Source organism: Opisthocomus hoazin, chromosome 22 (assembly GCF_030867145.1).
Source record: "Opisthocomus hoazin isolate bOpiHoa1 chromosome 22, bOpiHoa1.hap1, whole genome shotgun sequence".
Classification (NCBI taxonomy): domain Eukaryota; kingdom Metazoa; phylum Chordata; class Aves; order Opisthocomiformes; family Opisthocomidae; genus Opisthocomus; species Opisthocomus hoazin.
The window spans coordinates 5,297,254-5,311,723 of NC_134435.1; the positions used below are offsets into that span (position 1 = coordinate 5,297,254).

General features: G+C 44.9%; 1 protein-coding gene across 2 annotated transcripts; it reads right to left on the reverse strand.

Moving 5' to 3' along the window:
• Nucleotides 1-327: 327 nt before the first annotated feature.
• On the reverse strand, nucleotides 328-10,285 carry NME5 (NME/NM23 family member 5). 2 transcript variants are annotated; one of them, XM_075441682.1, is made up of 6 exons: nucleotides 10,197-10,285; nucleotides 8,294-8,639; nucleotides 6,159-6,364; nucleotides 5,689-5,789; nucleotides 4,549-4,667; nucleotides 328-2,051 (listed from the first exon to the last, which is right to left on the reverse strand). In XM_075441682.1, the coding sequence occupies exons 2-6, from the start codon at nucleotides 8,420-8,422 to the stop codon at nucleotides 1,965-1,967; spliced, it is 642 nt and encodes a 213-aa protein (XP_075297797.1). In that variant the 5' UTR covers nucleotides 8,423-8,639; nucleotides 10,197-10,285; the 3' UTR covers nucleotides 328-1,964. The 2 variants fall into 2 exon arrangements, with proteins under 2 accessions (XP_075297797.1, XP_075297796.1); XM_075441681.1 differs by lacking the exon at nucleotides 328-2,051 and adding an exon at nucleotides 2,547-3,180.
• Nucleotides 10,286-14,470: the final 4,185 nt, after the last annotated feature.

Sequence of the window (14,470 nt, forward strand, 5' to 3'; positions counted from 1 at the left end):
TACTTGTCCCAGGCGTACAGATACAGCGAGTGGGGATGGCACCCAAGGAAGCAGGCATCTTACCTCTTTCTACCTTTCCCTCAGAAAAATGGAAGTGAACACCAGTCAGCAATTGAAGGTGGTAGCTCTAACAGTAGAGAATAAATCCGTGATACACATACACTTGAACAGCTGAAACTTTATACTGCATGGGTTATAAAGGTAGTATTTGCAACCTCAGCTGCTTTTGCCCTTAAGGACCCACATATCCTCTATGGAAGTTATGATCTCTTATAGGTACAATAGAACACTGGTCTGTCACGAACACAAAACTGAAAACTCCAGCAGTTAGATAAAGTAGATATTTATTGTCAAGCAGTATCACATCAAAATAAGTAAGCCAATGCCATAGCAACTAACAAAATTCAGGAAAATGTCTTGTGAATTCACTGGATTTTAGTTTCTGGCATCTTCAAAAAAGAAATTTTTGGTTTGGCTTATAGCCAACCACAAAGCACAACCGTCCTGTAATTGGAGCAATCAGACATGGATGGGGACAATAATTACAGGCAAAATAAATTAGTTGGAAACAGATCTGTTCACTGTATTTCTAACCACCTCATATTGTTTTCTTCATATTTGAGGGTTTGGGTTTGCTTTTTTTGTTTTCCCCCCCTTCTCCTAAGCATCCCAAGATTTTTAGGTCTCGGTATTGTAGGGGCCAGTTTTCTAAATGTTTATTCTCTGGGTTGGCAATAGTGGTTTTATTCCACTGAGAAGACAAACAATTGGCTTAAACAAAGTTTAATGTTACAGACAACTGACTTATGTTTCTGGTAATTACTCAAGTTGGGGCAGCAAGTTTTTTCATGAAACAAATTATGAAATTGCTTATTTGTTTAGTATTAGTCAAGCATACTAATATTTCAGAGTTGTGAAAGTAGCATCGTTTTCTCCAGCCTAGCCAGTCAAACCATAAGATACAAAGCTTGAAGTTAAAAGCACAAGTACAGCTCTTGAGAAACTCAAAAAGCCCCATGCCCCCCAGAAAGCAGCCCAGTTACTTTAGAAAAGTTAGTGCAGGATTAACACACCGCCTGTTGAACAGCATGGCCTCTAACCCATTCTCTTGCAATTCTCAAAGAGAACACATTGAAGTTCAAGGGTGAACAACAATACAAGGGAAACAACAGGAAGCAGCATACCTTTTAAGAGCAGGAGAACACAGAAAACACCCTTAAGGTGAGCTGTTCCAGTGAAGTACCATTCTTTCAAACAAATGTTGGAAGACAGCATTAGTCCTTGACTAAGAGACACCTTCTTGTGACTTCTAATGGAAATCAAAGACTGATCTATAGTCACGGTGCCTTTCGCCACTGAGATGGGAAGCATACACTCGATGTACCTTCAAATAAGCTTTTCAAATTACATTCTGACAAAAGTGAAATCATCTTCCAGAGTGACCTCAGCTTGGTGATGTAATCAGCAATTACAATTCTAAAGTTGCTAATATGCCTCCAGTAACTGTTTTCTAAGTTACATCCAAGTACCTCCCTTCATAATGGAATTTGTGTCTGCTAAAAAAAAGCTGAAACACAACTCTGCTTCACAAGGCACAGGCCAGCTGGATGTCATCTGGGAATCTGCACTGGTGTAAATAATTTGGTTCTCCCCAGACAGCCAAACCAAGATAAACAAAGCAAATAGCAGTTAAGTCACACATGATGGGAATTTTGTCTTTTTCTATTCACCTGACACCATAAATTTATCATGTAATTCTACATTCACTTTGTCGATCGAGAAGCTACTATAATTATTCAATCCTGGTTAAGTGTAAGTCTATTTATGCCATGAAGATGCAGGTAGTTACGACAATTAACATTTACTTCAGATAATATTGATTTCAAATCCAAGAGATACATATATATATATTATCACTTTCAGTGTAACTTGGAATGCTTGAGATGGTTTCCACTGATGGTTTCTCACGCCTGATGCTCTTCCTCAGTGATCTGATGTTGTACCCTAGGTTTATTAGGATTGTGTTCAATCAACCAGTCAGCAAGCCAAGTCTGTGGAATAAGAGACCCAAACATTTTCAGTTTTCTATTGTTTTCTATTCAGCGCATGGGAAAATATTAAAAGCATTATTTGAAACCTCCGATACAGACACCCTCCCACTGTGCTGCAAAATGAAGACCTTTCAGAAAAAAATGGACATACAAATAACCTGTTTTTTCTAAGTGTTTTTTTAAATCTTCACAGCTTGTATCACTTTTGAACAATTCACACTGACCTTTAGAAGACATTTTTTCCAGCAATGTCTGTCTTTGTGTATGTATAAGAACTTTTGAGCCATACTTCAAATAATCCCATCAACTCTGTTTTGGAATGAGGCTGTAGACTATACATGAAACTGCTTAATGAAATATTACTCCTGACAACACTTACAGATACTTTATCTAGTAATCATTCATTAGAAGTGCCTGTCTTCTGCACTGAGATCACCTTATAGTACGTAAAACTTAAAAACCAAAACGTGTTTACTTTTTGAAATGAATCTTGTAAGTTCTCCAACAGACTGTACTTCAATAATGTGGGAGGTAGGAATGCCGTGAATCCTAACTTCATCTGGCAGGGCCTCGGCCTGGCCTTAGGCAAAGTAACCCTTTGCCTTGATTTCTCCACTTTTAAAGAGAAGTTTTTAACACATCCTCATTTACTTCACAAGGCTGTTGACAATTAGTTTCTGGAATGCTAAGCACAACAAACCTCATACCATAGTGTGAAGTGAAAGAATTGATAGAATAGTAGACTAGCAAGGCAAGCAACACTCTCCTTTAATTACCAGGTAAAAAAAGATGGGTTTGCAAAGAAAGAGACAACAAGCAGAGCACTATGACAACCTTCAGGGGTTAGTCAGCAATAGCAGAAGAACAGTGAGAACTCAAGACAGACACAGAAAACAAACAAACAAAACCCCAAATCCCCAAACAAAAAAAGCCCAAAAATAGAAGGACTATTTGTAAATATTTGAGTCTGATTAAATTTATCCTGTGTTACTTCGGGAACTGGCTGAAACAACCTCTGTGCTGCTAGCAAGTATTTCTAGGTGATGATGTCATCTTCAAAATTGGGGGGGTGGGGGGGGAAGGGAAGCCAAATGACTCCAATTTCCGTTCTTCCGTTCCTGGAAGGATACTGGGAAGGAAAAAAAAAAATCCATCCATGTGCCTATAAGTCACCTAGCAGATAACCAACTAAAAAGTAATAGCCAACATATTTCTGAAAAGAAGTTGTATCAAATCAACTTTATTTTCCCTCTATTACAAGGTCATAGACGTTATGGACAGAGAAAAAGGAGTAAATATGTTTTCATTTTAGTAAAGCTATTGACACTGCTTCATACAGCTTTCTTACAAGCAAGGAAGGAAAGCATGGTCTGGATGAAGTTACTATTAGTTACTACATCACTGGCTAGAAAATTGTGCTCAGAATGCAGACACTAATTGGAAGCAAAACCAAACAACAAGTTAGAGAAATGTGACTTGTAAGGTAAGTAGAAAAAAAACAGGTTTTAATCTAGTGAAGAAAAGGGAAAAAGATGGTAATGCTCTTCCAATATGCAATGGGAGAAAAAGGAGACATTACATTGTCTTCAGTGTCCTCTGGGGACAGTAAAAGGAAAAAAAAGTAATGGACTTAAAATTGGAGCACAGGAGATTTAGGCTAACTTTTAGCGAAAGCTTTTCAACTAAGTGTAATTAAGCACTGAAACAGACTGCCTAGGGAGACTGCAGATTCTCCATCATTTGGAGCGCTATAGAACAGGCCAGACAAACATTTGCTAGGAACGGTCAGATACAATCGGTCTGGCCTTTGGGCAAAGGGATGGATAAAGAGACTCCTTCGTCTCTGTTTTCTAGATTTCTATGGTAACAGTGCCAGACACACAGATAAAGTGAAGAGATTATAAAGCTGGAACAATCACACAACATTTAATCTGACCTCATGTAGACCACATAGCTCACAGAGACACCCCTGAACTACTTTTCAGGCTTTTTTTCCAAGATGCATCTTTTAGAAAAATGCTATATTGATTAAAAACTTGATAATGATGTAGAATCCACCACAACTGCCAGTAAGTTGTCACGCTGATTATTATCTGTATTCTTAAAGACATACTAGTGCGAACGACTTGAACTTTAAGAATACAAAAAACATTTACCATATTTTTCCAGATAAAAAAACCTAATTTTGTTTAGTGACTGAAAAAAATCCAACAACAACAAAAATCCAAACACAACAGGAAATTAACTCTAGTCTTTCTACTGAGAATTGTAATTTGAATGACATCCACGGTTAAAAGGAATAAGATGCGAGAGGAGGGCAAGATGCATCAGCTTGATAACTAGAAGGAGTTTACAAGAAGACAGAAGAATTTTTTGTAGGTCAGTTTCACTATTCAAGACAGGTTTCCCTCAAAAGAATCATAATTCATTTGCCTGGTGAACTGTGGAGCAACCCAAGTAAATGCTAATCAATGCGCTACTGATACACTGTACGTACCATTGGATCTGCTGGCTTCTCCTTACACAGGGCAGTGAGCCCAGCTAGTAACGTAGGCTTCACGTACAGGTTCAAGTAATCCCTAGCTCTTTGTCCAGCTGGAATTGGCTCCAAGATCACTGCAAAGAGTAACCACAGGTGTTGGAAAGGAGCTGGTAGAGTCATTAAAAAAGACATTCTTCCAAAGGTTGTTTATATATGAGCTGCTGTTTTCCGTAATAAGTTAGTAATACATAATAGTTTTTATAGCTTCTCCCACAACAAACTGCAGAGAAACTACCTAAACCCCTCTACAATGTCCCTGAGGTGATCCTACTAATTATAACCAATTATGAAAGGGGAAGGAATCAGATCATCTGGGGAAGATCTAGATCTTTGAAGATGCTTGGGGGCAGGAGAGAAACAATATATTCCATGTTTCGTACTTCCTTCTTGCAGTGTGAAGCTGGTTTCTGCCCTCTCAAAATCTCACCTTAAGTCCTGCTTTGTTGTTAGGGTAAGGATGAGACATGGTTTACGATGGGTAAGGTTTGTAGGGAAGCGCAACACCTTTTATTTAACTGATACAGTTGACAAAAACAGAGTTTTTCTAGCAGTTTCCCTTGCATCTTTCTGTCAAAGAGCAAAGCCACCTTTCAACTGCTACATGACAAACAAGGGATCCTCTCCCAGTTTCTCCAGGTTCTGTGGCCCATTTCTCTGGCGCTTAACTTCAGAATTGCACTATCACGTGAGCATCCAGCTGCTGTCGAACAGGAATTACCCAGCCTGAGCCCAAGAAGAGAGTCAGTCTTCTCAGGGCAACAGCAGTCCCCGGGGCTGACGGTGTCAGAAAGACATGCTGGACCACAATAGCTTCCCATTTCCTCTCATTTGCCAGCTTTGTCTGCTCCAATTCCCAGACCACAGAGTTTGAAAAGTATAAGGAATCCCTGTAACTATAGTGACTGCCCAGATACATTTTTGTATGCCTTTCATAGCAGAAAATACCAGCTTATACATAAAGAACTTTCTCATAAAGCACACAAACCCAGCCTCTTCTAAATCCAAGGGTATCTAGAGTCTGGACAAAGACCAGTAAAATCCGGGAAGGACACTAAGCACCCAAAGATTTGCAGTGTGTTATTTGTACCACTTTACCTTCTGGAAACATAAATCGAATTTCTTTTTCTGCTGAGGAAATGGTGAGACTGCCATGAAGCGCGTTCCTCAGATCATCAGTCCCATAGATTGCTCTTAAGCTAAAAACAGGAGAAATAAGTGCTTGGTAGGCAACTCCAAATCCCTTCCAAGTCTCTACAGTCTGAGAGCATATAAAAGCTACATATATGGACTAATTAACAAGGCATTGGCTTGATTTTGTCTTTAAGCATAATAAGTAGCTAGCTAAAATTATGCTCATGCACTCAGCATTCCCTATAAAATGGGTGAACTTTACATACTAAAAAAACAAAGGTGAAAAGGTATGTTGCACAATTTAAGAGATAAGAAGCCACTCTAAATCTGTATCTCTACTGTATATTAAAAAAAAAAAAAAGAGAAGCATTCTGGTCTCAATTAAGAGAATGACAAAATGCTACTGACTTCACCAAGGCGAATCAGCGAGTTACCTGTGAGGGTGAGTTTGCCTAGCTGTTATGCTGTTTGATGGTCCAAGCAATTCCTTCCAGTATGAGACTGCACAATGTCTGGCAAGAACCATAGCAACTAAAGGTCCAGAACTCATGTAGGCTGTTAAATTAGGAAAAAACATTTTCCCATACTGGTCTGCATAAAAGTTGCTACATTGCTCTGGGCTTAACTGGAGCTTCCGTTTCTATAAAGTGTAAAAGAAAAAAAAAACAAAACAAGAATTAAAAAAAAAAGCTTGCTAATTAAGATAGCTTGCTACTGCAGGTAGGCTACAGTCCTCTGCTGCAGTCATATCTCCAAATGCGGAACAGATACAGACTAACTTCCCAGCCTAATCTGATTCTCCCAGATCTGATCATCTCTGAGATACACAGTAACAAAGACCAAGAGTTTTACAAATTAATTAAGCAAACAGGCCATTTCAGTGAGGCATGATTTTAGCCTACACAAACTACAGCATTTTATAACTGCTGGATGACTTAAAGTACAGTCAGGGCACCGTACAGGAAAAGTGAAGAGCGTTACAAGGGCAGGCTTTAATTACTCAGCTGCTCTACGTTCTACTTATAAACCATTTTCTCTTCAGCCCACACCGTTAATTATGCAATTGTTCTACTTTGCATTCAGTACTCATGCTTTACGAGTCTCCCAATAGCTGCCCAGCCTGCAGGTGCCCAGGATTAGGACGAGATGGAGAGGTTATCAGAAGGCACAGGGCAGTCAAGAAAGGAGAAGAAAGGTTTTTTTTTTAGTGCATTCTTTGAACCCGAACTTCTGTAACATGAGAGTACCACAAATTCATATTCCTAATAACTTCGGTGCCAGAAGTCACTAGCAACATCAGAAGACTCTATAAACATTAAAAAAAATAGCTCAGATCCAATTTCTCTTGTTTTCTGATAGATTATGTATAAATAAAACAACCGGAAAGGCAAGGGAGGAAATTAAAAAACGAACAAATGTGGAAAAGGAGCATTTAGAAGAATAATTAAAAAATACTACATTTCCAGGGAAAACAAACCAACCAACCAACCCCTTAAAAAAACCCTACCTAGAACCCCAGTCCGTCCCGCCACAGACCCAGCCACCACGGCCAAGGGCGCTGCCGCGGGGCCGGCTAAGGAGGAGGAGGCAGGGGAAGGAGGAGGCGGAGGAAGAAAGAGGAGGAGGCAGCGACTGGGGCAGATGAAGGGGGGGACAAGGGGGAATGGGCCGGAGGCGGGGCCGAGGAGGCAGGAGGCGGGGCCACCGCTGGGGGAGGCCCCGACCGCTCCCGCCGCCGGCGGCAGAGCAAGGGCGCAGCGCCCCCCAGCGGCCGCGGCTGCCCCCCGGCGGGCGGCGCGGCCCGGTCGTACGCGGCGGCGAGCGAGGAGGGAGGCCCGGCCCGGCCCGGGGAGCCTCGCAGCCCTCGCTGCCAGCGGCCCAGCGCTCCGCCCGCACCCCGACTGCTTTTCAAAGGCTCTCCTGGAGCGGCTGCAGGCAGAGCCCCGCGGCAGAGGCCCGAGAGAACGCGTTTCTGACCGGGTACCGGTGGCCGCTGCTGAACACCACGCTCCAGAGCCTTTCGGGCAGCACAGAGTCTGCCTGCAGCGCACAGCACCGTGGCCACCACGCCAGGGCCAAATGGTAAAAGGACAAGCTCGGTAAGGCCTATTTAAAAGGAACATTTCTAATACATTTCAATATCCATAAAGCCTATTCACATTAAAAACAGTGGAGACCGCGAGAGCTATCTAATTAAAAATTAATTCTCTAAGCAGCCACTTGGCAACCGCGTGCTGTATGAAACCCTGCGCTACCACACCGATACGCTCGCCGAAGAGGTGCTTCGGAGAGCCCACGTATCTGCTAGATATGTTTGCTAAACCCGAGTCAATTAACAAAGTCTGTGTTTTCCTGTGGCCAGCGAAACAGTCGGTGCGTTCCGTTCCATCCCATGCACCAACTGAATATATCCTTAGGGAATCTGGCAGCCGTGATTGATGACGTGAAAAATACCAATTGATTTTTGGACACGCTGGCCTTTAGCTACCGGCTTGACTGCTGAAAGTTAAGATAAATATTGTTCTGCCTTCTAAAGTGCAGTTATTGTCTCCAGAGCGCAGCCCGTTACCTGAACGATCAGGAATCCCGATCGGAGAATGATGTCCTCTATTTCTTCTTCTTTGTCGACGACGTCCGGTTTGATGAGGGCCAGAGTTCGTTCCACAAAAATCGGAGGTTCGGGCGTTAACATCTGCATCCCGGCTCCTGAATTAGGAATTCACGCGCTCCTTCTGGACTGCAACAACACCAGTTTGGGACACTGGGAGCCCGTCCACCGCACGGTCACCTGCGGTGAGGCCCACCATGGGCTCTAGGAGCGGAGAGGGTCACCCTCGCTTCACAACCTCCACCTCAGATCTTCTCGGGACGCGTTGGCACTCTGTAGCTCACGCTCCCATTTTCAGCGCAGTAGCCTTTTGTGGAAAAATAAGCCCAAAATTAAATGTTGTTAGCCAATCGCAAAATGTAAACTAGTTCTAATATTTCACTAATTAACTGGCAATGTCTGAGAGACAGAGAAGCGTCACCACGCGCTGCTCTGTGCCAGAGCCAGCCAGGCTCACCGCACCCCCCACCCTGCACCCCCGTGTTCCGCCAAACCCCGAATCTGCGTTCTTGTGCACGAAGGCTGCGGTTTGGGACTTGTTACCTGGAGCCACTCCACCTCTCAGCCTCAGCGTGCTCCTCAATTGTTATTTACTTCATCTATTTATGGACTCTGGACAAAGTGCCTGTCTTCCAAGTGATGGATCAGGCCGCTAGCAAGCTATCGGGATACAAAACCGTTCCGTGAATAGAGGAACTGGTGCGGACTGGTTTCCTACAGACCTGTGACCGCTTGTGGCCTTCTTTTCCCCCCCTCTGTCCCCAGGCTCGCAGCCCAAGGCCTCTCCCCACCCGCACAGGACAAGCCGCAGGTACGCAGCCGCCCGCCCGTAGGTAATGGCGGAGTTACACCTGCCGCCCGCCTCGGGAGGGTCCTTCCCGCACCTCTGAGGCTCCTCCTTGGCCTTCGGATGCGGCTGAACAGGCTGCGGCCTGAGGGAAGGCGAGAGCAGAGCCGGGGCTGCAAGGCCGCGCAGCGGAGCCGCTCGGCCCCGCCAGGACCACGGCGGGGAACCGGCTCCCTCCTCCCCGCAGACCCCGACCCGGAGGAGGGCTCGGCTCGGCCCCGTCTCCCCGGAGGGACCCGCTCCGCCGCCCGTTGCCAGGCGACGCGGCGGGGCGGGCTCCCGGGGCGGGCGCCGGGCGGAGCGGCCACAAGATGGCCTCCGCGCCCCTCGGCGGCGGGCTCAGGCGGGAACCGGGGGGGGGAGCAAAGATGGCGGAGGGGAGGGCTCGGAGCGCGGGTCGCTGCCCGGCCCAGTGCGGTCTCCCGGTCAATGAGCGAGGGCCAGCCCTGCCTGTTCGCGGGCTCCTCGTGTGATACGGGAGTAAGGGAGCAGAGGGGTCTAGGGGGAAGCTAAGCTATCAAAATCTCCTTTCTCCCTGACAATAAAAGCTTTACGTCGCTTCCACGTCACAGGGCTGCCGAGAGAGGTGCCATCTCACAGTAAACGTTCATAAACTGAGGTAACGCTATTTATTGGAAAACAGAACAAGCCCATAAGCCCTTCTCCGGGTTATTTAAACACCAGTCTTGATGGTGGGGGCACGCGTGAGGTGTCGTGTTTACACACCGGATGAACAGCAGCAGGGTCGGGAGCTTTCCGGCGTGCCCGATGTGCTAACCTGAACCGACAGCTCTGTAGCACTGTTTTTCAACTGTCTGGGTTTCCGCTGCCGCCGGCAACAAAAGCCCCAGGCGGCCGCTCCTCCCCCCGCCGGGGTGCGGAGGAGAATGGAAAGAAAACAGGCAGAAACTGGTGGGTCGGGATAAGGGCAGTTTAACAGAACAGCAAACAGAGGGAACAGGAACAACAACGGTACAAATAAGGAGAAAACACGACAAAAACACGACAAAAACAGACCCTCTCTCTCGGACCGCACGGGCGCCGCACGCTCCCCAGCCGCGGTGAGTCCCCGCCGCGCCGCCCCCCCACCGGAACCCCGCGTGACGTCACAGGGTATGGAACACCGGGCTCTGTTTGGCCAGGTGGGGTCAGCCCCCACCCCCCGGCTGTGCCCCTTCCTGGAGTCCGGTGAAAATTAACCCTGTCCTGGCCAAACCCAGGACATCAACATTTTTAATTGACTGACAGTGTCTGCCTGGTGCTACTTAGCTTTTATCGCAAAGGCAAACACGCAGTGAGTAAGAAGCAGCCTTCCGAGTTAAACCCTAACGAAGCGAGCTGTCAGCGGAGCTGGGGAAGCCGCTGCGTTCCCCGGGGGTTTTGACCAAATGTCAACGCGTTTGCTGCCTGCACGCTCCCGCTTTCCCCGGCCGCTCCCGCTGGGCGCAGTTACGGTGCGGCCATCATCCGTGCGACGTGATGTTCCGCCCCGCAGCCTGGCCACGGCCGCAGCGCTGGGTGCCCCGGCATGGTCTCCCCACGGGCCCCCCGGCTCTGGGGGCTGAACGCCCGCCAGCTGGCCCCGCGCTATCGGGGTGTGGACGGGCGGACGGTGCCGATAAGTACGGAGCCGCTCCGCAGCCGTGCCTCCTCGCATTTGGGCCTCGTCCGCTCCCGTTGCCGAGTTCTCAGAAACTGTGGGATCCAAGGTGCTGTCGAGACCTCCGGCCTGCCGGCAGAGTCAGCTGAAACTGGCCATTGCGTTCGAGTCCCTGAGGTGACGCTGACAAAGCGACAGAGAGAAAACACGGGTAGATAGCTTCAGTGTTTTAATGAAAACAGACTGAAAGTAGATGCAAAGGAGGAAAGACAAAAAAAACCCCAGACCAACCACTTTAAGAGTGACAGATGCTGACACTGTACCCTGGCTAGCAGAGGAAACAGCACATTTACTGCAAAAGCTGGTTTTAGCATAAGAAAAATCCACTTTGCCTTAACCTTTTTAATGGGCAATGTACATAATGTAAAAATAGAAGTGAGAAACAAAACTATGCAATTATTTCCTTGCAGCCAGTTTGACGACTGTTTAAAAATCAGAGACTGAAGATTTTATTCACATACCTTAAAAAAATAAAGGTTCCAAGTGCACAAGACTGAGTAATTCAGGTACAGACTTTCCTTCACTGATACAGGCACGTCGTTTGTTTCTTTTACAGAGATATCTTTATCCATTATCTCTGTATAGCTGCAGTGTTTACAATGTCTTCAAATTAAATATTGGATAAGGTGTTTTATTTTTTAAAAAAAGCTGACAGAGTTCACCATTGTTTTAGTTAACTTCAGAATTAATTCAGCAAGAGCCATTTCTTTTCAAAGTCAATGAGCACAAGTCTGACAGCCCTAGCTTAGATTTAGCTGTTCAGAGGCTTCCTTAGCCTGGATGAGTACTGCAGAATTATTATTACGTAAGAAATGTTGAATTTAATATCCATGTAAAACACTGGTAACATTAATCTCTTGCAATTTCTTTATTGTGGGCAATTTTTTTTTTCAGATAACCAAGATAAAAATAACAAAAAACTCTCTTTCTGTGCATCCTTATATGCTGCAGTTTCACCGAGAGCAGGGTCCCGTGCATTTCACTCCCCACCACGGGCCCTCGGTCTGTGTCAGAATTTCTCCTCCTCGCTGTTTCCAGAAGCATTTCTGGAGGGCGCAGATTGTCTAATTTTAGTACCTCGGAGAATCCTCCGCTCTCCAATGAGCGGGCAGCTGCATCTGGGGCTGCAGCCAATTATCCCGGGTTTCCTCCTGCTACGTTTCCCACGATGGTTTAATAATGCAGACTTACAGATTTAAAGTGGCCCCCCATGTTAAGAGAAAATAACATTATTCGTTCCCTAACAAAGACATATCTTTTCACAGTAGTAGAATCTCAAAGGTTTCTTCTAAAGCCTTGGATTCCATAAACCTGACTTTACAATCCTGTGTTAATATCATTATCTTATGTATATTATCTTTATAGTGCTGGAAAAAATATTTCTGATAACCAAAAGGCTGGTCTGAAGCATCTTCCCTACCTTTTGTAGGCCAGGGATGTGACTTTAAGGAAAGAAATAAAAAAAAAAAAAGTATGATTATAATGTAATGAACCATTACAGTTCCGATTGCTTCTCTGGGCACAGCTTTGCTGCTGTGTCTTATCTGTTAAGCGGTTTAACAAGCCTTAGTTGTCTCACTTATTTTTAGCTGGCATAGAACATAACAACACTGGAAGATTGTGGCCACAGGTGTATTTGCATTCTAGTAACAACAGATAAGTAACTTTTTAAAGAAAAATATTGTTTCAGAGCTTTGTACTCCAATACTGCAAGAAGGCGAAGAAACTAATGTCATGTAGACTGTTAAAAAAAGAAGGAAAGAAAAACAGAATTATGAAAATCACAGAATGAAGAAAAGCTAAAGAAATATTACCAACTAGTTGCATTGATTAAAAATAACGCTTGCATGTCTTTTAGCTTTATTTGCATTTTGACATTAAGCACAGAAAAATGTATCTGCTTTAGTAGTAGTTTACTAGCTACACATTTACCACACATACAACTTTCATCCACCACTGACTTTCTTTTTGCCTTGGCCTCTCACGATAAACTGTCGTACCTACCCACAGTACTGGCTTACCTTCAGCACTTGCTTCATCCATGCTTGCTTTTGCAGCGCGAAGCGTCTCTGACGGAAATCCTGTGATCAGGCTAACTTCCTCTCCTGCAAGCCTGCTCTCTCCTCCATTTCTGCCTTCTTACAGCTCAACAACTCTGCTTCTGCAGTTTATCTGCACGCCTGTAATCCTAGCTAGCTTTTCATTGCCGCTGACTAACCCTTGTCAAGCCTTCCTTTCTGCTTTCCTCTACCTGCTATCTCGCCATTTTCTTGAAAGATAAAACTAACAAAGTATTCTCTTACTGCTTCCCCTTTCTACAAGTCTCTAAGTAGCAATAACAAAAATCTTATCTGCACGTCTCCTGTAACTCCATCACTTGCCCTATTAACCTCACGCTATTTCATTTCCTGATCACACCCACTCTTTCATTTGTTCACAGCTGTAGTCATTCAGTCTGCTCTGAACCCCCAGCACCCACACAGATATACTTGTCTCTTATACATTTAAAATTTATAAAAAAAAAGTGCCTTTGGTAGAAGTGCTTCTTGTCTTCTCACTTTTACAAGTCTTCCCATCACATCTCTTGTTCAAGAATCCCCTTCAAACTTGCTTTTGCTTCCTCTTGTCAGCTGAAAGCTTCCCAGCCCATCTTAAACCAATCTCTTCTTTGGCCTTCAGTCAGGTTTAGCATAGCTAGCTAGTGTCCTGTCTCGGCTTTCCCAAGAATTCTCACTTATTGCTTCTCCAATCACTGTTTCAGCTGGGCTGGTCAGTACCGCACTTTGTGTTTCTTTCCCTTTTCGGCAAGAGCAGCGGTGAGTGCTGTTCTTGACTCTCCTTCCTTCACTTCTGGCTCGTAGCTCAACATCCTAACGGGCAAATATCAATGCGATTGCCTCTCATTACTGTCTCCTTTCAAACTTCAGGTGTCTCCATTGCCATTTAAAGTCTTAGTAATGGGTGTGTGTTAGACAAAATATCTGCCTGGAAACCAACCGCTTTCCTACTGCGTTATTTTGCAGCCAACTGTGCAAAGGAGTGGGGGGAACCTGACAGCCAGGAACATGGGATTTGGGCTCAGATTGGTCTAAATTGCTGTGGAGATGCCAGCCAGGATGCGATCTTTTTTATTTGTTGACATGGCTGGGAATCTTGCTTAAGCTCTCATCATCTCAGCTGTTGTTAACATCCTTTTCTCTGGCCTCAACAAATAAAGCATTTGCTTCCATTCAGAAAGCTCTGCAACAGCATTTTCTTAGTTCTTCAGTTTAACTGTTAGTTCTCCACATCTTTCCAAAGAGAGTCTTCTCTATCCCTTCTCTATCTGATTCTGTGATTCTGTGATCCCACACAAACCTGCTACTCTTCAGTTGCAAGCCCATTCACCCACTGATCTGGTCCTACATACCTTTTGTTTCACTCTGAAAGGATGTCTCCTATTTCCTGCCAGCTGCTACAACTGAATTCCACTACTGCACTTTCAAGTAAAGACCTTCCTGCTTTATCCCACGTTGTTGCTCAGATGAACTCCTGACGAACACCTGTAGAGGCTGGCATTGACAACTTATTTTTCTATAAAGCTCCTCCTCATCTGCGGGTAGATATTCTGTATGGATACTGCAGAGAGTTA